General features: G+C 39.6%; 3 protein-coding genes across 3 annotated transcripts; 2 read left to right on the top strand and 1 right to left on the bottom strand.

Moving 5' to 3' along the window:
* The first annotated feature begins 5,524 nt into the window (after positions 1 to 5,524).
* Positions 5,525 to 8,758, top strand: LOC107048764 (cleavage stimulation factor subunit 2). The gene is made up of 7 exons (XM_015272123.2): positions 5,525 to 5,707; positions 5,799 to 5,877; positions 6,503 to 7,074; positions 7,680 to 7,839; positions 8,007 to 8,107; positions 8,221 to 8,414; positions 8,547 to 8,758. Exons 1-7 carry the CDS (start codon positions 5,650 to 5,652, stop codon positions 8,664 to 8,666), a joined length of 1,284 nt encoding a protein of 427 aa, XP_015127609.1. The 5' UTR covers positions 5,525 to 5,649; the 3' UTR covers positions 8,667 to 8,758.
* Positions 8,759 to 9,656: 898 nt separating this feature from the next.
* On the top strand, positions 9,657 to 21,203 carry LOC107048821 (anaphase-promoting complex subunit 1). The gene is made up of 6 exons (XM_015272243.2): positions 9,657 to 9,824; positions 11,236 to 14,111; positions 15,284 to 16,241; positions 17,100 to 18,358; positions 19,105 to 19,829; positions 20,480 to 21,203. Exons 1-6 carry the CDS (start codon positions 9,801 to 9,803, stop codon positions 20,698 to 20,700), a joined length of 6,063 nt encoding a protein of 2,020 aa, XP_015127729.1. The 5' UTR covers positions 9,657 to 9,800; the 3' UTR covers positions 20,701 to 21,203.
* LOC107048822 (rhomboid-related protein 4) lies at positions 20,716 to 23,759 on the bottom strand. The gene is made up of 2 exons (XM_015272244.1): positions 23,467 to 23,759; positions 20,716 to 22,316 (listed from the first exon to the last, which is right to left on the bottom strand). The coding sequence occupies exons 1-2, from the start codon at positions 23,587 to 23,589 to the stop codon at positions 21,702 to 21,704; spliced, it is 738 nt and encodes a 245-aa protein (XP_015127730.1). The 5' UTR covers positions 23,590 to 23,759; the 3' UTR covers positions 20,716 to 21,701.
* Positions 23,760 to 24,102: the final 343 nt, after the last annotated feature.

Here is a 24,102-nt window from a genome sequence, read left to right as displayed (position 1 = left end):
ACATGATGAATTAAATCAATTTTTTTTTGGCACTTTCGTTTTTCGCGATTATCTCGGAAACTATGGGAGATAGAGCCTTAAAACGTATTCCATTCGATTCTTGAGGAAATTTGGGTCCCCTGTAGGCAGATGAACGGCTCAGAATTGCGTTTTTCCAGCTCCGACACGCTATACAAGGTGAATTAAATTATTTTTTCGTTTTTCGCGATTATCTCGGAAACTATGGGAGATAGAGCCTTAAAACGTATTCCATTCGATTCTTGAGGAAATTTGGGTCCCCTGTAGGCAGATGAACGGCTCAGAATTGCGTTTTTCCAGCTCCGACACCCTATACAAGGAATTAAATTATTTTTTTGCACTTTGGTTTTTCGCGATTATCTCGGAAACTATGAGAGATAGAGCCTTAAAACCTATTCCACTCGATTCTTGAGGAAATTTGGGTTCCCTAAATGCAGATGGGCGGCTCAGAATTGCGTTTTTTCTCTTCCTATAGCCTATACAAAATAAATTAAATTAATTTTTTTTTGCGATTTCGTTTTTCGCGATTATCTCGGAAACTATGAGAGATAGAGCCTTAAAACCTATTCCACTCGATTCTTGAGGAAATTTGGGTTCCCTAAATGCAGATGGGCGGCTCAGAATTGCGTTTTTTCTCTTCCTATAGCCTATACAAAATAAATTAAATTAATTTTTTTTTGCGATTTCGTTTTTCGCGATTATCTCGGAAACTATGAGAGATAGAGCCTTAAAACCTATTCCACTCGATTCTTGAGGAAATTTGGGTTCCCTAAATGCAGATGGGCGGCTCAGAATTGCGTTTTTTCTCTTCCTATAGCCTATACAAAATAAATTAAATTAATTTTTTTTTGCGATTTCGTTTTTCGCGATTATCTCGGAAACTATGAGAGATAGAGCCTTAAAACCAAATTTGGGTTCCCTATAGGAAGGTCGACGGCTCAGAATTGCGTTTTTCCAGCTCCTACACCCTATACAAGGTGAATTGAATTAATTTTTTTTGGCACTTTCGTTTTTTGCGATGATCTCGGAAACTATGAGATATAGAGCCTTGAAACTTATCCCATTCGATTCCTGAGGAAATTTGGGTTCCCTAAAGGCAGATGGACGGCTCAGAATTGCGTTTTTCCTCTTCCTATAGCCTATACAAAATAAATTAAATTAATTTTTTTTGCACTTTCGTTTTTCGCGATTATCTCGGAAACTAAGAGAGATAGAGCCTTAAACCCTATTCCACTCGATTCTTGAGGAAATTTGGGTCCCCTGTAGGCAGATGAACGGCTCAGAATTGCGTTTTTCCTCTTCCTATAGCCTATACAAAATAAATTAAATTAATTTTTTTTGCACTTTCGTTTTTCGCGATTATCTCGGAAACTAAGAGAGATAGAGCCTTAAACCCTATTCCACTCGATTCTTGAGGAAATTTGGGTCCCCTGTAGGCAGATGAACGGCTCAGAATTGCGTTTTTCCTCTTCCTATAGCCTATACAAAATAAATTAAATTAATTTTTTTTGCACTTTCGTTTTTCGCGATTATCTCGGAAACTAAGAGAGATAGAGCCTTAAACCCTATTCCACTCGATTCTTGAGGAAATTTGGGTCCCCTGTAGGCAGATGAACGGCTCAGAATTGCGTTTTTCCTCTTCCTATAGCCTATACAAAATAAATTAAATTAATTTTTTTTGCACTTTCGTTTTTCGCGATTATCTCGGAAACTAAGAGAGATAGAGCCTTAAACCCTATTCCACTCGATTCTTGAGGAAATTTGGGTCCCCTGTAGGCAGATGAACGGCTCAGAATTGCGTTTTTCCTCTTCCTATAGCCTATACAAAATAAATTAAATTAATTTTTTTTGCACTTTCGTTTTTCGCGATTATCTCGGAAACTAAGAGAGATAGAGCCTTAAACCCTATTCCACTCGATTCTTGAGGAAATTTGGGTCCCCTGTAGGCAGATGAACGGCTCAGAATTGCGTTTTTCCTCTTCCTATAGCCTATACAAAATAAATTAAATTAATTTTTTTTGCACTTTCGTTTTTCGCGATTATCTCGGAAACTAAGAGAGATAGAGCCTTAAACCCTATTCCACTCGATTCTTGAGGAAATTTGGGTCCCCTGTAGGCAGATGAACGGCTCAGAATTGCGTTTTTCCTCTTCCTATAGCCTATACAAAATAAATTAAATTAATTTTTTTTGCACTTTCGTTTTTCGCGATTATCTCGGAAACTAAGAGAGATAGAGCCTTAAACCCTATTCCACTCGATTCTTGAGGAAATTTGGGTCCCCTGTAGGCAGATGAACGGCTCAGAATTGCGTTTTTCCTCTTCCTATAGCCTATACAAAATAAATTAAATTAATTTTTTTTGCACTTTCGTTTTTCGCGATTATCTCGGAAACTAAGAGAGATAGAGCCTTAAACCCTATTCCACTCGATTCTTGAGGAAATTTGGGTCCCCTGTAGGCAGATGAACGGCTCAGAATTGCGTTTTTCCTCTTCCTATAGCCTATACAAAATAAATTAAATTAATTTTTTTTGCACTTTCGTTTTTCGCGATTATCTCGGAAACTAAGAGAGATAGAGCCTTAAACCCTATTCCACTCGATTCTTGAGGAAATTTGGGTCCCCTGTAGGCAGATGAACGGCTCAGAATTGCGTTTTTCCTCTTCCTATAGCCTATACAAAATAAATTAAATTAATTTTTTTTGGCGATTTCGTTTTTCGCGATTATCTCGGAAACTATCAGAATAGAGCCTTGAAACCTATCCCAATTTCTATTTGAGTTCCCTGAGGAACTCAAATTTCCTCAGGAATCGAATGGAATAGGTTCTAAGGCTCTATTTCTCATAGTTTCCGAGATAATCGCGAAAAACGAAATCGCCAAAAAAAATTAATTTAATTCATCTTGTATAGGGNACAACGCAATTCTGAGCCTTGTATCGGCCTATAGGGAACCCAAATGGCATATGACGCCTTTACTTCGTAATAACATTCATAAACGAGTCCGATCATTGTTCTTCTTCATGGTTAAGCGGGCCCCTTCCCGTCCCGTCAAGTTGACTATAGAAATTTACTGCTCTAATGAAAACCGGGAGCATGCCCAATTAGAAGTTAATATGTTGATTTTTCCAAAAGTTAGAGTACGCACAAGCATTTTGAGCGAAAAACCGAACAATTACTGTATCTTGGAAATTTTGCCTGAACGGTTATGCATATCTTGATCGATTCCAATAGAGGACATTGAGACGAATTTTTTGAAAAAAAAATTATTGAAATCGGTTAGACAGTTTTCGAAAAATTTGCAAAAAACGATTTAGAAACGAATGGAGATTTCTCCAAAACAGTTGGCCCGATTGGGCAGCACCTTAGGACAGAATCCTCATTCATACCTATATCCTGACAAAATTTGAAAAATTTTGGAATCGGTTTCTCCTTAAATTCTTCGATTTTCTAACAGTTGACTACCAGATGTGGACAGTCGCTCATACACGCATGGCCGTAAAACTTTGGATTATTACGTTTTAGACCATTTTACATCATTTCCAAGCAAAATTCGGAAATTAAAAAATAGAATCATTTCAGTGCTTTCATGAAATGAAATAAAATTTGTTGAAATCGCGCCAGTTATTCTCGAGATATTGACGCTTGAAAAATGTCAACTTTCAATTGTAAATTTTATTGTCTCACCGGGCGTTGAAATCCTCATCTAGACGTCGATATGCTCTCCAATGCCTCCAGAAGCTCGTCCCCGTGAAAATCACTTGCACTAAACACTTTCGAAATTATAAACCGTACCAACATGACTGAAACTGCCATCTTACGTATTTATACACATATCGACGAAGAAATTCCCGAGAGCACTTTATCACTTGATTAACAAAAGAAAACATCATCCCAATTCACAACACTAACATTCTAATAAATTCCTGTGTCCACTGGTTTCACTCATCAACTAGGTTTATCACGTTTTGAATTTTTTAAAGAGTCATTGTATCTATCAAAACTGTCCACAAACACTGGATTCTTCCAGTATTGCCTCCAGGCGTCATCTCGTGGTGTCACAAATACGTCGGTCACATGGAGATTCCAGATTTTCACCATTCGAGACGTTCATGTCGTTTTAAGTTTCGTAATTTATCGAACTATGCAACCATTGCCTTGTACCATTGTGACTGTCCATTATTATTATTAATTAATTTATTATCAGATTGTCAGTTACTTTCGGCGATTTGGCGAGTAATTTCTTCGACAATACTGCGGTTATCGCCAAGGAACATCAGGGCAGCCACTTTTAATCTGCGCAGACGTTTTTATTTTCTCATGTGTATTTCTGTTTTTACGTTTTAAAACCCGCAATTCATCGAAATAATTGTTGATTTGATGATCAAATTATTGTTCTCCATTATTATAAACTAATTACAGCTTTTTTAAGTATTATTTTAATGATTTTACCCTTGATTTCGGATAAAATCCGGAGACGAACGCCGAAGCCTCGAGACTAGTCGGCCATTTTTGTTGTGCGCAGAGATGTTGCGCAGAGATTTTTCCCATTCTCTCCTGGCAATTTTTGTTTTTACGTTCCAACACCGGCAATTCATCAGAATAATCGTTGATTTCATGACCAAACTATTGTTGTCCATTGTTGTCAACTAATTATAGCATTTTTAAGAATTATTTTAATGATTTTACCCTTGATTTCGGATAAAATCCGGAGACGAACACCAGCCTCGAGACTAGTCGGCCATTTTTGATGTGCGCAAAGATGTTGCGCAAGGATTTTCCCGCTTACTCATGGGTTGGTGGAGGTCTTTTGAACAATTTCAGATGGACACATTCTGTTTTGGACAAGTTCTCTAGGAAAAATGGGGACAGATTTAAATCTACATGAGAAGTTTTTTCTGTTTATAGATAATTATCAACTTTTTTTAGCTATATTATGCTCTATTTTACTTACCTTCAACTTTTCTTCATCCAAAAAAAACAAGGGAAACTTGAACTCAATTGTTGCAAGACAATTCGGTTCTCAGCTCATAACCCAGTGATATGTACGTCTGGTGTATCTTTCAATAGTCAGACAAGTTAACAATATCATCATGAAAATATAACAATCATTGGTGCTATACTATTGTAATGACGAACACTCCAGGAGATCCTCTGTTTTTGTTTTTGAACTGATAGTACATAACCTCATAACCAGAGAACCCACGCGTGGTATAAGGAATTTCATCATTGTGAATAAAATATCCAATCTCAAACAATAAAAGTCATAGATTTGTATTCTACAAACGATTTGCAATCGATTGAAAAAAAAAAGTGAAATTTTTTTTTTTCCAAATTTGTCGGCTAGATTCATGCATGATCTTGATTAATTAATTAAAAAAGACCATTAACTCTTAAACGTTAAAAAGAGATGTACAATGACCTGCTAACGAATTACAAACGATTCTATAGGGTCATTTGTTTGAAAATAGTTTTTTGTCGGCTAATAGGATACTGCTCAGTTGTACATGGATTATACAAACGATCCTCCCTCATTAAGAATTACAGTCGCAGTCTCTTGCTGACATAACCCTCTTGTTGTATGTACTGAATTAAATAATCGACAATTAGCAATAGTAATTAACGATCAGCTAAGAAAATGACTAATTCAAATGCAGACCAATCGCTTATGGACAAGTCAATGAGGAGTGTCTTCGGTAATTATAGAAATTCAGAAATTCAATGGATGAAATATTTCTAACTACTTTTACTCCATCTTATTGCCATTGGCTTCATTCTCTCTTTCAGTTGGAAATATTCCGTACGAAGCCACAGAAGAGAACCTGAAGGATATCTTCAGCGAAGTTGGGCCAGTGCTTTCATTCAAGTAAGAAATAAATTATCAAGAATGAACTTTCATCGATTAAATGGAGTGATAACCTATTAAGCGATACGTTTCTCTCACTTTTTCCACTTTGCATGCATTCTTGTAATTATTTTCATGTCAATTAATTATTCCAATGCTCATAACAGGAAAGGAAAATTCAAGAAAGAAGAAGTTTTATACTTATGAAATAATAGATTTCTTTATATCTCTAAGAATGATAGAAAATCCTTCTAGAATCATAATAAATGCAGGCTTTCTCAAATATTCTGTTCAATCTTTACAACAATTCCTAAAATATACCATTCAAACTGACTAACTACCCCGGGATTTTCAGGTTACAAGCAATTCCAGTTGATAATAATCTCGTTATGCTCCTGGAATGATCAAAAATCCTCCTTAATGATAAATTCATGTAGGCTCGACGACGAAAGATAATTCTTGATAGAACATTTATCAACAAAAGAAAGTCAAAAGCTAGTGAAGCATGAATCACCCAAACAAGAAGTTACAGTCCTAACAACCAATGCTGACCCCTCCCTACTTTCTCATTCTCTCATTTTCCGCCCTCTGCATGCATTCTCGTAATTATTTCCATGTCAATTCATTATTCCAATGCTATCCACAGATTAGTATACGACCGAGAAACTGGAAAACCCAAGGGCTATGGTTTCTGCGAGTACAAGGACCAGGAGACCGCCCTGAGTGCAATGAGAAACCTAAATAGTTACGAAATTGGTGGAAGAACCCTGAGAGTCGACAATGCATGCACAGAGAAGAGTCGTATGGAGATGCAGAGTCTTCTGCAGACTCATAACACAGAGAATACTTATGGAGAGGCTGTGCAGTCTGACAAGGCACCAGAGGCCATCTCCAAGGCAGTAGCTGCACTACCACCAGAGCAGATGTTCGAGCTGATGAAGCAGATGAAAGTCTGCATTCAGAATAATCCCAATGAGGCGAGGCAGATGCTCCTGCAGAATCCACAGCTGTCTTATGCCCTTCTGCAGGCTCATGTTGTCATGAGAATTGTGGATCCTCAAACTGCTGTCAGCATGCTGCACAAGGCCAATCCCATTCCCGCAGTACTGACTCCAACGGAACATCCACCCATTCCAACGTTTCAACCGAGGATTGAGGAGCCGTGGGCCACTGCCAGGACTGCTCCTGCTGTTAATCCACCTCCACCTATTTTTGCAGGTGAATTATGTCGAGATAATTGAGTGATCATTATTTTTCATTTTCATTTGATTGAGGATACCCAAGTATTTTGGCTATTTTTTCTCCAGTGAAATGCTTTTCTACTTTTGTAGTCGAACATCAGAGCTTTCATTTGAACCCCATTTGACCCTAAATTTCCGAGCATTTTACAATGATTTTATTATTTAAACTTTGCCAATCTGACTTTGAATGGCGGTATTGAACCGTTAGAAAACGTTTTAAAAATCTGAAAAAAATTAGAAGCTTTATGTTTGGAGGAAGATTTATGAAATTGTTTGAAAATTACGAGCATTTTCTATAAATAATTTATAAACAATCAATAGTTCACCATAAAAATTATGTGTTCGGAATAGTAACAAATTTATTCATATTCAGAATTTCTCCAAAAATCGATTTAATGCCTAAAAAATAAGGTTTCTAAACAAGGTTTCAGGTTTGTGGAAATATTGTTAATGTCAAGAATTCAGAGCAAAAAGAAATATTTATCAATTAGTCTCGATTTATCGAGTTTTGTTATTGAATTATCAACATTTCTCAATTGTACAAATGTTCAAAAACCCAATAATATTATTTTGTTTCTATAGCTAAAGATGTAGACTTGCGAACATTGGATAGACCCATCGACCACAGATTAGCAAGAATGGACATGGATCTGAGAACTGGAACTCAGCCACCTATCGCAGTGGTGCCTCCAGTAGTTCCAATGATCGACACTCGTCTCTCAGTCTTCAATCCCCCAGACAAGTAAGTCCGACAAAAGTAACTGAAATTACCACGAAAATTAATAGATTCACTCCATTGATTAGCACTCTTCCTGCGGAGGGAATCGAGAGGTTCAAACAATTTTTATCAATTCTCAATAGTTCCCCTGGCCCCAGCATTATCATTGAAACATTCTCTTCAATTTGCAGCAATTTCTGTCGAGACCCACGAGCAGATCGATTTGGGAGAGATCCTCGTGACTCCAGAGACCCCAGAATGACAGTGGACCCCAGGATGAACAAACCCACTCGTGAGTAATCAACAAATCCCAATTAAAAATGCAAATACTATTATAAATTCAATTTATCGTCATAAAAATTCTTCTGTGATGTTGAAAATCTCTGAATATCTGCCTTATTCTAGCTCCAATCCTCGTGGCAGCTCCTCAAGTCCCTCGTGCAGTGGTGACACCAGCCGTACCTCCAGTCAACATCAACACAGTGAGCTCAACAACTTCAGCAGCTGGATTTTCCGCATCCAGTGTAGCTGCTTCCAGACTCATGGCTGGCATGTCACCCGCCGGAAGCATTCCCAGTGGAGCCTCTGACCAGGAGAAGGTAAAGACAACACTTCCAATTCTACCATCAGAGCAATAAACTTCACTTTCTTGTCCCTGAGTACAAACACAGCCCCACAGTTAATGAAAAATTATTCTCCCATTGATTTGATTGTTGGGATTTATATTCCAGGCTGCGTTGATCATGCAAGTGCTCCAGCTGACGGACGACCAGATCGCCAAGCTCCCCATGGAGCAAAGACAGAGTATTCTGGTGCTGAAGGAGCAGATTGCCAACAGCACTCCAAGATAATTGCTTCGATTATTCATTTTTATATGCATGTAAATAAAAATGATTATTAGATCGAACTGGGAATTAAATAAACACAATTTGGTATTTTCTGACTTAAGTTTTTATTGAGTCTAAAGTCTTTGTATCTCCATTTCTCTGGTTTTCTGTAAGTAGGGGAGGGTAGGGCAAAACGAATCACTGATAGAAAATTGGTCATTTTTGCTTTTTTTTTTCTTCAAATCAAGAAAACAATGTGTTGAATTAAAAGTGAGTTTCCTGAACCGTAACCTTCAGAGGGGTTTTATAGACAAGAAATGTTGTTGAACCGCAATTTTTGCGGTTGTTTTTGCTTTCAAATGGAAGCAAAAACAAAAATTATCAATTTTCTGTCGGCGATCCGTTTTGCCCTAGGGATCCCTTTTGCCCTGCGGTCCGTTTCGCCTTACCCTCCCCGAAATTTAAAAATTCGTCTTGTATCAACGAAAGCAGTAATAAATGAACAATTGATCATTCTTTAATTTATCTTATGATTTAATTGTCACCATATGATTGTTATATAAATGTTACCATACCTCCATTTTTCTTCATTTCGAATAGTTGAATTTAAAAATTTATTTACGAAGGAAAAAACATAGAATTAAGGGAGTAAAATTGTTTTGAAATTGATTTTAATAAATACATAATTTCATACAGTCTGATTGTTTTTATTCCATTCAAATCTCCGTATGTCCATTTCCCTTTTTTTTTAACAACTAAATCGTAAAGTTCATCATTTATGAAAGACAGAAGTGATAAATCCACAATCAGAAATTTTTCAATACAGTTTACGATTTAATCAAGGTCTTTAGACCCCTCTTTTTCTGAATTTTAAATGGCGGAATAAAATAAAATAAAATAACTTTGAAATTGTTGTCCTTGGCGGTAAATATCGCAGTGCGTCATTTCAACATGGCAGCCTCCATAGTCATCACCCATAACCTCAAAAAACACTCGAAAAACCGGTCAATCCAAGTAACTCATTCCCATTAATCCAATTTATTTAAACCCCAAACGTTTACAGTGAAATCATCAACTAAGAAGTTCTAGTGAAGTAGAGATAATTCTCCATAAATTCCACCCAGAAATTCAGCAAATCTGGATGACACCAAGGAAAGAATGATCGCAGCCTCAGACCCGCTGGTGAGTACTCCAAACAATTCATCAGCAACAATCACCGATGCAATTGCTCCAAATTTTAAATTATCTTTTATAGAATAGAACAAGAAAAAGGTGGTAAATTCTTAAAAACATGTTATTTTGGAAAACAAATTATCGACATAAAAGAAGAATGAATGAGCAAACCCAGAAAAAAATCTCGTTATTTTCTAATACAGTCTTTTAGTTTTCTAATACACTGTTATTTTCAAAACATTGCTATTAAATTCGATTCGAGAGGAAGTTTTGGGAAATTCAAGTTCCAGCTAAAATCCAATCGAATTCAATGGATTCTAAGTGGAGATGATTCGGTATTATCCGCGGGCTATCTACTCTGTCAATCTTAGATAAATAATTTCTTTCGTGATAATCTTCAATTTTCACGTGAAGTTGAATATTTTTACAATTTTTACTGATTCCCTCTGAATAAGTGAATGGAAATCTGCAATTCCCATTGATTTTCTCACTTGCGATATTTCTATGAGGAGATCTCCATCAGGAATTTCATTTGAAATGTCACTTGTTACTCCCTAGTTACATTACTTTCCTAGAACTCTTCTTTTATTCATTTTTTCATTCACTCTTCTCTTGATGCTACAATCTAACGAATGTTACACAAGACAGAGTGACACAGGGACATTGAAATAAAACATCGTAGACTTCAATCGAATACCAAAATTCCTCAGATTATATTTTTTTAAACGTTCGTTATCGCGTTCACGTTATCAATCTGGTTACTTAAAATTTACATGTCATAAAAAGGCTAGGATCGCGTAACGTGCATTACGCAAATAAAAAATAAATACTCGTCTGAATTCCAAATCCTCAGAAGATTTTGCAGACAATTCACACGTCCAACAAAAAATTTCCGACGAAAATTTAGTAGTGCACCAGTAAAACGATTCGAATCGAATGAGCATTTAGCTCAATTTTCGAGGAATATCTTCGAATCTCCGAGAGATAGCGAAAGTTTTGTAACCACCTTTTTTGTAGCTCCCAATTCGCCCTAGAAAAGTTTGTATTAAAAATTTTCCTATCTATCTTCGATTCCGAGCTATTCATGGAACCTGCCCAATAGGCAAAATCGTGCCCCCTCACCCAGAGAACCTCATAATTCTGTAACAAAGTGGTCAAACAGTTTAAGTCGATTTTGGCGATTGGCCAGTTTTCAACGAATATCTCAAAATCTAAGGGAGATAGAAAATTTTTTCTCATAACCTTCTTAGTAGCACTCAATTCGCTCTCCAAAAAATGTTATTATGAAAATTTCGCTATCTCCCTTAAATTCGGAAACACTTGCGGAAAACTCAACTAAAGACTAAACTGACTTAGACCGTCCGACCACTTCGCTACTGAATTAATAAGATCAAACCCCCTTCAAACCCCTTCCCCCCAGGAATATTCACCAGGTGGACGTCAGACCTACCGCCGCCACCCGGGTTCCGTAATCCACCAGCAAAATGCTGAGAACCGAACCCTCCAAAACGACAGTGCTCTCCTCCAAAAATTCAGTCAAGTCAACATATCCGACAAGTCCCTAAAAGAATTCTGGTTGATCCGCGACACGCCGGATCACGGCGAAGAGGAGCTCTACTGCTCCGGCAAAGTGGCAGTGCACTCGAGGGGTTCCCAGCTCACTCGAGTCCTGCGCACCAGCTACACCTGCGACACGGACATAAAGCACGCACTCTGGTGCAATTTCTGCACAAACCCCCCAAGCCAAAGTCACTCGCCACCCCCAAGCCCCGAGGACCCGGAAGCCCCGGAGAAGACAGTGGAGTGCATCTGTCTGCTGGACTCCTACACCCTAAAAGTCTTCACCGAGACCGGTGAGGACTACGTGTCGAGCCTGCAGTTCCAGATCTCCTCGGTCTGGCCGACCAAGTACGGAATTCTCTTGGAGAAGTCCCAGGTGCCAGCGGCCTCTCGATACGCCTCCTTGGAAACCAGTCGATGGGCTCAACAGAACGACCCGACCCTTCCCATCGCGTTCTCCCTGACCCACCCCCTGGACGAGATCTGCCCCCTCCTGATGAAACACGGCACAATCACTTACATGTGCGAGCCCAGCCAGCAGATAGTCTTCACCTCGTCATCCCCCTCGCTAGCAGTCATCTACGACACGAAGACAGGTCTCCACTCGGTCTACAAAATAAGAAAGGCCTCCATGGATGAGAGGCAGGTGGTCTGTGGCACCGGCGACGTCACCCCGAGCATGTTCAACCACTCGACGAGTGCCTCCCCCCTGCACCTGCCTGGAAATGCCTCTGGAAACAAGAGCTGCAGCACGAAGACCCATTTGAGCCTCTTCGGCGTGCCCAATCCCCAACTGAGTGGCGTCAGCATGGGAATGAGCTTGGGAATGTCGAACAGTCCCTTCGGCTCCAGAGGCACCTCCTACACGACCTCGTGCTCAGGAGGTGCCCCCTCACCTCAACAACACCAGACTACTCACTCAAGATCTCAAAGCCCCATGGCGACAATCTCCAGGTGTCAGTCCCCAACCCATCCAGCTTTCTCTCCTCTAATCGGAGGTTCCATGGGCCCCATAATCCACCAGACTCGTCTCCATCAGACCGTCATGGCCACCATCATGTGTCACTCCCAGCACAATCCCAGCAGTTGCAACAGTTTCCACTTTCAGGATGCACCTGTTACTTCTAGTAAACCGTTGTACCCTGAGATCTGTCTGGATCACGTCTGGACAGAGAATTCGGGGGTTCCCAAGGAGGTTCCCTCTGGGAAGGCGTCCAAGGTGCTCCTCACGTCCGACCTCGTGGGCCAGGGGTACCTGGGGTACCTCGTCCCCTCGAGGTCCCAATTATTTCTAGTCAGAATCGAGAAGACTAACAAGCAACAGCAGATTATCTTCGGCATGGTGGCTAGTATTGTTGCTAAGGACGCTGTCAATCTTCCCTCGATTAACATGATCGCCACCCTGGACTTATCAAACGGCGTGACACTGTACTCGGGCGTCACATGTGTCGGGAAGGTTCACATACCAAGTCTGCATCCGACCATCGGCTGCAACTACTTCTCGAGTAATTTAGGGCCCAAACTGGTGAGCTCACCCTTCCCCAAGAGGAGTTCGTTGAATGCTCAGCACATTGGGGGGGACATAAAGTTCGATGAGGCGCTGCATACTTTGAGCCCCGTTGGCACCTGTGGGAGGCCCACGATGCTGATGGACAACTCCATTCACGACGCTGGATTGGTCGGTCTCAAAGACGCAGTTGGGAATAAAATCACTTTGGAGTATGGGAACAAGAGCTTCTACAGGGTGGCGTTGCCCACCTCGAGCACTTCTCCATTAGTCACCAGGTGTCTCAAGGCCCTGAGGAGTGTCTTGCAACGTGATCTGGCCATGCAGCTCCTCGTCAAGTGGTATGGGGCTAGAAATGCCCCTGGACCACAGGATTTCTCGTTATCCCAGGAGTGGCACCTGTTCATCGTGGTTCTACTGACTCTCCTTGGGTACGATGTTGATAAGCTACCTCTGGTGAGGAGGAACGATGGCGATGGCTGTGCGGAGAGGAGCAGTCCCATCGTCGTTCCCAAAAAGCAGAAGACCAATGACTCTGGGTCACAAGAGGACTGGCTGAACACTTTGGGGTCCCAGGAGCATAAGAACTCCCAGAATTTAGTCGCAAATGTTCTTCATCTGTCGAAATCCATTGCTGTGAAGCCTGAGGTCACCATCAGGGTCGATCGAGACGGCAACGCTGGGAGAATCAGCACTCAGGCCATTCTGTTTCCTTATCTACCTCTGGTTTTATTCTCCCTTCATCTTCTCTATGAAGAGTTGAAGCTGAATTGCGTGATGTCGGAGAGCTTGCCTCTCCTTGCCCAACTGCTGCACCAACTCAGCAGAGATCTGAAGTTCAATATGTACTCGCATCATTATTTCCTGGATCATCCAGGCCACTGTTCAGACTATGAGTGTCCCTCGCAGATGAATTCAGCTGATCTCCAGAAGATTACTCCCCCTAATTATATGCCGATGAAGCCACCGAGGGTCTTCGAGACGCTCAATGATCTGTTGAAGACTGGGGAAGCGATGGCTTATCCTCACCTGAGTCGAGTGAACCCCATGTCTAAGAGCATCGTTCAACTCGTGGCCATGATCGCTAATGAGGGCAGGGTGGACTCACTGGAGATGGAGAGGTTTGTCAAGGTCATTGTACCGGCGGGGAGTCGGGTTGACCACAAGGAGACTGGGTTCAAGATCGATAAGGATGTGTCGAGGAAGGTGGAGAGACCGGTTGCTGACAGGTGAGTTGAGACAGGCATGATTGGTATGGAATTTTTTGTTTTTCGAAGACGCAGCTAGGACGATCGAACGGTCGAATCATAGAGCAATAATTATGTTGAGGATAATTTTATTAACATTCAGAGATTAGAATAACGGGAATATTTGACAGAATGCATTTTTCGCCTCTCTAGAGTGGAGTAAAATTTATGAAATTCAAAATTCGTTTATTCGTAATCTATTGCGAATAAAGTACAACTGATGCTTAAGTTTATTCTTCGGAGTGTAACGAAGATTTAAAAAAAAAGGTAAAATCGTATGAAAACTACGGCGCAAGGAGCATTTTGAAGGTAAAAACAGGAAAAAATGAAGTTTTTCGTAGTTATACGGGGCAAAATTGATCGGGTCCGCGATTTTCTCTAGTTATTCTCATATTCCGTCATATATCATAAACTGTTCAATGGCTCCTAAGGCGCAGTGAAGACTTTTAAATTTCACTTTTAAATTATCCCCTTAAGGATGTTTATCCAAAATCGCAAAAGAAAACTTGAAAAAAAAAGATTCTTATCAACTGAGACATGAAAATATTCCCTTCACTTTGAGACAAATTTCAATCCACCAACCCATGCTCATTATTTAGAAATGAATTAGACAAAATGCACCAAATACATGCGCTAACATGTGCTTATATGGGATACAATCATTCAAATATTTCCTCTTTTTGCCCGAGTACCCCAGATTTTTCTCTGGCCATTGGATTCAGTATGATTTTACACATTACCTTCTATTTTTATTCCTATTTTCAGAGTCTTCTGGTAGATGAATTATAAATTTGCATCAGAAAAAATTAGTTTTTTCATTTCTGCCGAGACTGTTGTGATTAATTTTTTTTTGAACGTTAGAAAAGTTAATTTTATGTTCTATAGTTTTCTACAAAATCTTCAAAAAACGAAAGTGATCAAGGAACGCCCCTTTTTGCTCTACCACCCACAGGAGCAAAAAAAGCAGAAAACGTCAGAATTAACTCAAGTTATTCCCAAGTTAGCTTAAAACATCGTAAATTTCCTCAGGAATTGAATACAATTGGGTCTAGGCTCCTGTAGTTCTCGAGAAATCCCCAAAAGCCGCAAGTGCTCCCGAATTGACTTCAACAGCTAATTGCTGTCGCAAATACACTCCCCCTAAAACATTCCAGAATAGTCCTCCTCTACCACGAGATGGGCATGTCCAAGAAGGACCTGGAGACTCTCCCCCCAGGGGTCTCCCTAATACTGAAAGACGTGATGTACCGTTGCCGAGAGCGGCCCCCGTCAACCTGGCCGACCCAGGCCTACGAGCTGGTGGACCGTCAGGACCTGGCTGCCCTCGAAAAACACCTGAAGAACCTCTCCCACAAATTGGACACCGACTCCACCTCCAACTACCCAATCCGCGACCCCGAGCAGGACGACGGCATGACCTTCGACGACGCGATCCTCAAGTTGCGCTTCAACAAGGACCACAGGATCTCCGAGGTTCGTCGCCTCCTGAACTCCTCGAAGCCCGTGAAAATCGCCATCGTCCAGCGCCCCGAGGTCTCCGATCACGAGTTCATCGAGGAGCAAGAGCGTCATCTCCACGCGTTATGCTCACGGACAATGGCTCTCCCAGTGGCGCGAGGAATGTTCACCCTGAGAACATCAACGCCAATCGTTACAGAACAACTGCCCATTCCTAGACTCTGTCTCACGGGGAAGGCGGCGCTGAGGGGCACCACAGTCGAACTCTCCCACATCGACGTCCCCCCGAACATGAATCTCTGGCCGCTATTCCACAATGGAGTGGCTGCAGGCCTCAGGATCCACCCGGACGCCTCCAACATCGACTCCACCTGGATTGTGTACAATAAACAGCAGCAGGGAGAGTTCGGCATCGAGCACTCGGGCTTCCTGATGGCTCTGGGGCTCAATGGGCACCTGAAGAAACTCGCTCCCTTCAGCATGTACGAGTACCTCGTGGAGTGTCACGAGTCGACGAATGTTGGACTTCTTCTGGGACTCTCTGCCACTCATCGGGGCAGTATGGACGTCTCCATGACCAAGCTGCTGTCTCTTCATGTGGAGACTCTTCTCCCACCCACTAGCATCGAACTCAATGTTCAACAGAATGTTCAGGTAGGGAGAGTATACATGTAGGATAATTTATTTGTGCAAAACGAATTCGTTCGGGATAATTGACTTTTCGTTCGCTTGAATTTTCCCGAAAATTTAGAATTTTTCATTTAGTTTGCAATTATTATTATTATTATTATTATTATTACGCAGGAAAAAAAAGTTTCTAGTTCGCAGTAAAAATAGTAGAAAGTAAAGTAATCCTAGATATAAGTTAAATTTTTACTTATTTTGGAAAAATTACTCTGAAAACGAACAAATTCATTTGGCATAATTACTATTTTTTCTTGGATTCTCTTGAACTTTTGAAATTATTGATTACTTTATTGATCCCATCTCTCAATAATGATTGACAATGATTTTCTTCTCTCTTCTCTATAATAGAAAGGAGACCAATAGTAATATTTCTTATTATTCACTGAAATTGCTCGCTATTCAGTTCGAAATGTTGCGCAAAAATTGGTGTCAATTAGTCAATGTCCATCCTCCTGATTAATATGAATTGTCTTAGAATAGAGAATAGTACTATATTGGCAATGAAAATGATGAATTCAGTAGTGAAGTGGTAAAACGGTTCAAGTCGACTTATCTCCCAATTGAGTTTTTGAGGAATATTTCCGAATCTGAGGGAGATAGCAAAATTTTCATAATTACATTTGTTGTAGCACTCAATCGGCTCTACAAAAAAGTTTATAATAAAAATTTTGCTATCTTCCTTAGATTCCGAGATATTTATTGAAGACTGATTGAATCCAAGATTGATCCATCTATAGTGTTGATTCAATTTCATATTCTAAAAACTAATGATTAAGTCGCGCTCCCTGCACACCAATTCGTTATTCCACCTTATATTTTCGTCAGGTGGCTGCACTGATGGGAGTGGGCCTCGTTTACGAGGGCACAGCCCACCGCCACATCTCGCACGCCCTCCTATCAGAGATAGGAAGACCCCCAGGTCCAGAGATGAAGAACTGCGTCGACCGGGAGTCCTACTCCCTCGCAGCAGGGCTCGCCCTGGGTCTCGTGGTCCTAGGACGAGGTGGTGGGGCCGACCTAGCCAGCATCCCTGACACCCTCCACTATTACATGGTCGGGGGGAACTCGAGACCCTTCACAGGTGCCCAAAAGGAAAAATACAAATCCCCCAGCTATCAAATTCGCGAGGGGGACTCCATCAACATCGATGTCACCAGTCCAGGGGCTACAATAGCCCTCGGTTTGATGTACTTCAACACTGGAAATCGAGCTGTTGCAGAGTGGATGCGAGCTCCTGGTACCCAGTTTCTCCTGGACTTCGTCAGGCCTGATCTCCTGCTACTGAGGATTTTGTCGAGATCCCTCATCCTCTGGGATGAGATTGAGCCCACGAACAGCTGGGTCTCCTCCCACGTCCCTGATATCGTCTACAAGTACAGATTGCAGAAGCCAACCTCTGAGATCACCCAGAATGTCGACCTGGAGACCATGAATCAAACCTACTGCAACATCATAGCTGGTGCCTGCATGGCTCTTGGCCTCAAGTACGCAGGGAGTGCTAATGAGAATGCCTTCAAGATCCTCTTGAACTACGCGAAGATGTTCACAGCTCTGTCCCACAAGTCCATTGGAGAGCTTGCAGGAAAATCCACAATTGAAACGTGTCTCAACGTAACTCTACTGTCAGCTGCAGTGGTGATGGCAGGAACTGGTAATCTGGACGTCATGAGGATCTGCAGGCAGATCAGAACGAGAGTGGGACCAGCGTCGAGTGTCGTCACTTATGGCTCTCATCTGGCCACTCACATGGCTCTGGGCCTGTTGTTCCTGGGGGGAGGGAGGTACACACTGTCCAACAGTCCCAGTGCAGTGGCTGCATTGATTATCTCTCTATTCCCCAAGTTCCCAACGCACAGCAATGATAATAGGTATCATCTCCAGGCTTTGAGGCATCTGTATGTCCTCGCAGCCCAGCCCAGACTGGTTTTACCCAGGGATATTGACAGCAGGGCTCACTGCTACGCCACCTTGAAGCTCACTTTCAGGTCGGAGAAGCTCGAGAAGGGACAGGAGATCACCATGAAGGCTCCTTGTCTTCTTCCGCAGTTGGAGAGTCTGGAGAGGGTGGAGTTGAAGGATGATAGGTATTGAATTTCATTAAATGTATTTTTATAGATATTGAGGTACAAAATACCTTTAGGGCAAACTATTGTTTATAATTATTAATCTACTTAAAATTATAATTAGTGGAAGACATGTTTATCATCGGGTACTTTATTAGTCTCATTTTCATCATTTGTTTTGGTTAATTCATTCATTATTTTTTAATGTTATTTCTGATTATTTAATTCATTGAAAATTATTAGTGCTATTATTGATATCATTGTATTTCTCATTTTTCTGGGATGAAATGATCCCCTAAGAACTAATCAAATAATGAAATACATTGTTTACGATATTCAAATGAAATCAGATACGATTGGTTAATTATTCAATTATTTAACATTATGTCTTCATTGATTTTATTTTTGTTTATTTCATTCATTATTTTCAATTTTATTCCTAGTTATTTAGAAAAATTAGTCCAACCATTTCTGTTTTTCTTCACAAAACTCTTTATTTCTCAATGATCACAACAATTTTAAACAAATCATTCTAAAATTGGAAGAATAGAGAAACAATTATTTAACATTTGACAAAGTTTCGTACACACAGTGTCCCTCATGAGATCATATACTTATTCTTCACAAAAAAAATTATTATTTCATACTATTGCAAATTCTATAATTAAAGCATTCTATTTATTTAATTCACTGTCAATTCTTATTCTTGTTACTGATTTTATTGAATTTTTATTTCTCATATTTAATTTTAGTTTATTTCATTGCAGGTACTGGGAGATTGTTTTTCAGAGGGGCCACAACTGGCAGCTGCTGGAGGGAATGTTGTCCAAGTGTGATTCACTGGATGTGAAGCAGAAAGCTGGGTGTCTTCCGTATGTGGAGGATCCTCAGGGCTTCAGGAGTCTTGTTGCTCAAACTTTGACTACTGAGAATGTTATACCGTGGGCTGCCAGGCAGGAGCACGTCACTAGTTTCACCAATGACAAAACCGTCTTGAATATCGTCAAGTACTTCCTGCAGAAACGATCCAGTGAGAATTTTGAGAGGAAGTTTGGGGAGGTTTCGATACAAGGGAGCAGTAAGGTTAACTCCGGGTATGTCTCGAAGAGCTTTGGAGAGAGCTTGTCTGAGAAAATGGAGATCGGGGAGAGCTCTTCACCTGCGAGGAGCCCCCAGAGTCTTGTTAACGCTCAGGAGGAGGCCAGGGAAGTCTCTGAGGTCGAGAGGTACTTCCTGCAGACCCTGGCCATCATTGTTTATGAGTGTGTTATTAAGGATAAAGTCAGTCTGCTGCCTCTCTGGGTGAATCTTTATAAGAGCATTGAGGTCATTGAGAGGAGACCCACCAGCAATCTTGTGTGGCAGGTTAAACTCGTGGCTGCTCATGTCCTCGCTAGGTGCCAGGTCGATGATGCTAATGCTCTTTTCAGTGTCGAGAGCGTTCTTGCGATCAAACAGCGGGTGGCACTGATCATGGATATGTGGGAGGAAGGTGAAGATTATTCAGTATTTTTTATTGATGTTAATTCAACGATTATTTGAGAAAGAAAAAATAGTAAAGGGAGAATTTAATGATTTCTGCGTTTTTCAGTGGCAATTTTTTGATACGAAAAAGTTGAGAGATGGAGATTTTTCTGTATAATTTATTCTGTTGGGATTTTCTATAATAATTCTTGGGCCCGAATTTTTTTATTTTCCTTTCTCTTAGATTTTGTAATGAGTGAATGTTTTTAATTAATTAGAAGAAGAAATTGTTATTTCTTTCATAAGAATTCTTGGGCCTCAACTTTTCAAGTTTTTATTCCCTTTGATTTTGTAATGAGGAAAAAGTATAGCTGAAAAAACTTACAAGATTGTTGCTTGGAGATTTCTGTGAAAAAATAATTACTTCTATTGAATCTGTTTTATCAAAAAATTTCTGGTCTCGAATTTTAAAAAAAATTCATCTTGATTTTTTTTGTTGAACAAATTTAGTGTTATAAAAAATTTTTAATGAGTAAAAAATCTTGAATTGAAAAATATTCCGCAAAAATTTATATAAAAATTTGATTCATTCTCTACGTTTCAACTAAATTAATTTGGTCCATTCTTTCTCGTTCCTGTGAAATCACCAAAACTAATGTTTGTTTTTTGATTTTTCAGAATTACGGCCAGTATTGAAAAAATATATTCAAACAGGTGCAATTGAAGGAGACGCAGCTACCATGAGGAAATTCACAGCTTACTGCACATATTACGATATTCCATACACAAATGCCCGTTTAGGACCTGTTGATTTCAATCCCTTCAATACTCAGCTTCATCTGCCTGAAGTAACGCTGTACAAATTGTATAAATTAGGTGGAAATTTCTCAGGGAATTGAGGGGAAAAGTTTTAGTAGAGCTTTCATGTTTTTTTTTATTACGAAAATGTACACGCAGTCGATCACACTTGTTTCTTCAGGCTCCGAATGCACCGGGTCATTCACGTGAACTAATCCACTGTAAATAGTTTACATCTATGCTAGTTCTAAGTCGTGTTATAAATATATTTTTTACAAAAGAGATATTTGTTTCTGTTTAACAAACTCCAGAGAAAGTCTTTGAATTACATTATGGAAGAAATTTTCAATTCTTTTGAATAATAAAATTAAATTATGAGAAGGTTTTTGGATTTAATTTGAGCAATATTTGTCCCTCACTAATTTCAAATAAATCGTCAATTATTCTTGTTCAGGATTTTTTTCTAAATTATTTGCTCTAGTTTCTCGTTTGACGCATTTTGATTCTTGGAGATTTCTTCCTGCCCGAAATATTTGCAGGCAAAATATTTTTTACGGAAAAGATCTCGTTTTTTAACTAACGAACCCCAGAGAAAGCCTTTAAATTAAATTTATGGAAGAAATTATTTTCAATTGTTTAGAGTAATAAAATGAAATTATGAAAACATTGTGGGATTTAATTTGAGGACTTTCTGGCATTCATCTATCTTTATTAATTCTTCTTATTTAGGATTCAGTTTTAGGTTAAAAAAGATTGAAAATTTGCAACAGAATTTTTAAAGTAGAAAAATGAAAAATTAAGTCATTTGTTCTAGTTCCTCGTGTTATCACATTCTTCTATTTTGGAAATATTCCAGAGGTTTGCTGTGCACCATAAAATTAGCCACGAAAAGAAAAGTCGTTTGATAAATTTTTCTGAAAGTTTCCCTTCCAAAGATATTTATCCCAGTGAAAACAAGGAAAATTCTTTCATTCTTTCTCAAAATATCTCTGAAACTACTGGATAAATTCAAAAATGTAAAGACCTTTCTTCTAGCCCACAAAAACCCCTATAAGTTTTGTTTAACCCTCCAGATATACCCTCCCCCCTCAATAAAAAAAAATCAAAAAATAGATCTTCTCCTGTAGAAAGCCTCTTCATGAATAATCGGTCTTCCAGTGATGGAGTTGATTCTGGCATCGATAAAAGTTCCAACGGAAGTATAGCAGTACAAACACCCGACCAAAATGCCCCCAAGATGTCCCACAAACGAGGCATTAGGCACGAGTAGATGAATCATAATCAACTCTCCCCAGACAGCGAATTTACTGGGGACCCTGAATCCCCCTATGTCGTGCAGTCTGTCGTGTTCCTCGCAGACGACGATGACCTTCAGAGCGAAGAGGACCCCGGAGAATCCTATGGCGCAGGTCGTGAAGTACCCGTAATCCCCTGTGATCTGGGTGAGTGCGTAGGACAAGCCGACGTACATGGCACTGCACCCCGTGGAGAGGATCCCCAGGAGAATACCGAAATTGGCTGTGCCATACATGGGCTCCAGGTAGGCGCCCTTCAGTATAAACGATATCATGTTGTAGTACAGGTGCATGTCTGAGCCATGCTCGAAGTTGGACATGAAGAAGGACCTCCAGTCTTTGTACTTCAGGATCTTCACTGCTGATATGCAGACATCCTCGGAATTCCAGGGAACCTGGATTACTCCGATGTAAAGTAGAGCCTGGAAATTAATTTTTTGGGATCAATGTTTGCACTTGAAATTAGGAGAAAATGATGGCTTTTTCGTGTTGTTGATAACGATTTTTTATTAATTAATTTCAGGAATCGCCAAGACAATTTCGAATTTCTTTCATTTTATTTGAAAGGTAATGTGAAACCTCAGAAATTATAAGTTAATTATTTCGTCAATTAATTTTCCATTCATTTTTAATTTTCTGGCAGGATTCGTACACTTTTAGAAGATGTTTATTAACTGACGTTGTCTGGAAATCTCAAGGACTGTTGTAATTGAAAATTCACAATTTGATGACGGAATCAATGAAATTTAGGTTAAGATATTCTTGATTTTTCCAATCTTTCTCTTGGTAATAATAATTTTTTACAAGTAAATTTTGAAAAGTATGAATTTGAATCTGATTTATAGAATATTAAAAATTTTCTATAAAAGCTAATGCAAAACTTTAAAAATTGTAATTGAATTATTTTGTCAATTAAATCGGGTTTCACTAAAATTTCAATAAATGTCTTCATTGAAAATTCATAATTTGATGAAAAACTCAATGAGAATGAGGGAATTCAGGTGAATATAATCTTGCATTGTGTATTAATTAAAACACAAGCACAATTTGATACTGAAAATTCAGGTTTTCATAAAATAATCAAGCAAGTTGGAAAGTTCTCGACTTCCTGCTGCTCAAAGATTTGGAATTCCAGTGAATTGTCAGCGGAATTCAAAATATCAGGACAGTTATTCCTAAACTGTATTCCTTAGAATTAAGGAGACAGTGAAATTTTCGTAGAAACCTCAACTGTTTGAGATTCAACGAGATCATCTCGTTTGACGTCTTCGTAACTGAACTAATTATCAATTAGTTAATTAGTTTATTGATTTTTCATTCAAATGATGTTCTCTCGTAATTAATATCAATCAATAATCATCTCATTAATGAATAATAATTCTTGAGGGAGAGTGTTGATTAATATTGACACTGAGAGAAATTGAATTGAATTTAACATAATTTACTCTCCACAAACAGAAGCAAAGAAAAAGAAAATTTCGTCACATCGCATTGATGAATTTATCAATTCATGAATAAAGCAGATAAACTAATCAATCGATTTCTCATTTTTATCAATTCTGTATGACTCACTTGTCCAATAATCGCAGCCAAGGTAACCGGTGGAATTTTATCAATCCCATAATTCACAGCCTGCATCCCCAGCAAGTACAAACCGTACTCTAACCCCTGCTGTCTCCTCCTGGCTGGTCTCATCTCGATAATTATGGGGGAAATCAACGATCGTGCACTATCAACTCCTTCAACCAAACTTGTACACTGCTGTCAATGCGACTGCCGTTCGTACACCTGAGCATTTGACAGTTTAGTATTTTTGCGAGAGAGAAGATGCTCGAAATATCCAGTGCGTTTAGACCACTGACGCGATACTGACTGGCTGCCTCTTTTTGATATACCACGTGGTCCAATCCAGTGGCTATACATGCGCACTGACGTCAATTCAAATCTGAATGTCATCGGAGATTTTTAGATTCCATCCACTCATTGAAATTTGTAAAAATAAATTATTAAGGCGAGTGAATTTTTTCGTGAATATCTTCAGAACTACCACGTACAGAGAAAAATGTCAGAAGACCTCTTTTATAGTTCATGAAATTATCTGCAGGAAAAGTTGGCAATATATTACCGCGAAATTCCCGTAATATCTCTCATTATCGGAATTACTGAATGATTCGTGCGTAATGAAATGATCCCTCTTGTAATGAGCAA

The sequence above is a fragment of the Diachasma alloeum genome, unplaced genomic scaffold (assembly GCF_001412515.2).
Source record: "Diachasma alloeum isolate Michigan unplaced genomic scaffold, Dall2.0 Dall_scaffold_00197, whole genome shotgun sequence".
Classification (NCBI taxonomy): domain Eukaryota; kingdom Metazoa; phylum Arthropoda; class Insecta; order Hymenoptera; family Braconidae; genus Diachasma; species Diachasma alloeum.
The sequence above is the reverse complement of the archived record's forward strand: the minus strand, read 5'-3'. Positions and strand labels throughout refer to the sequence as shown.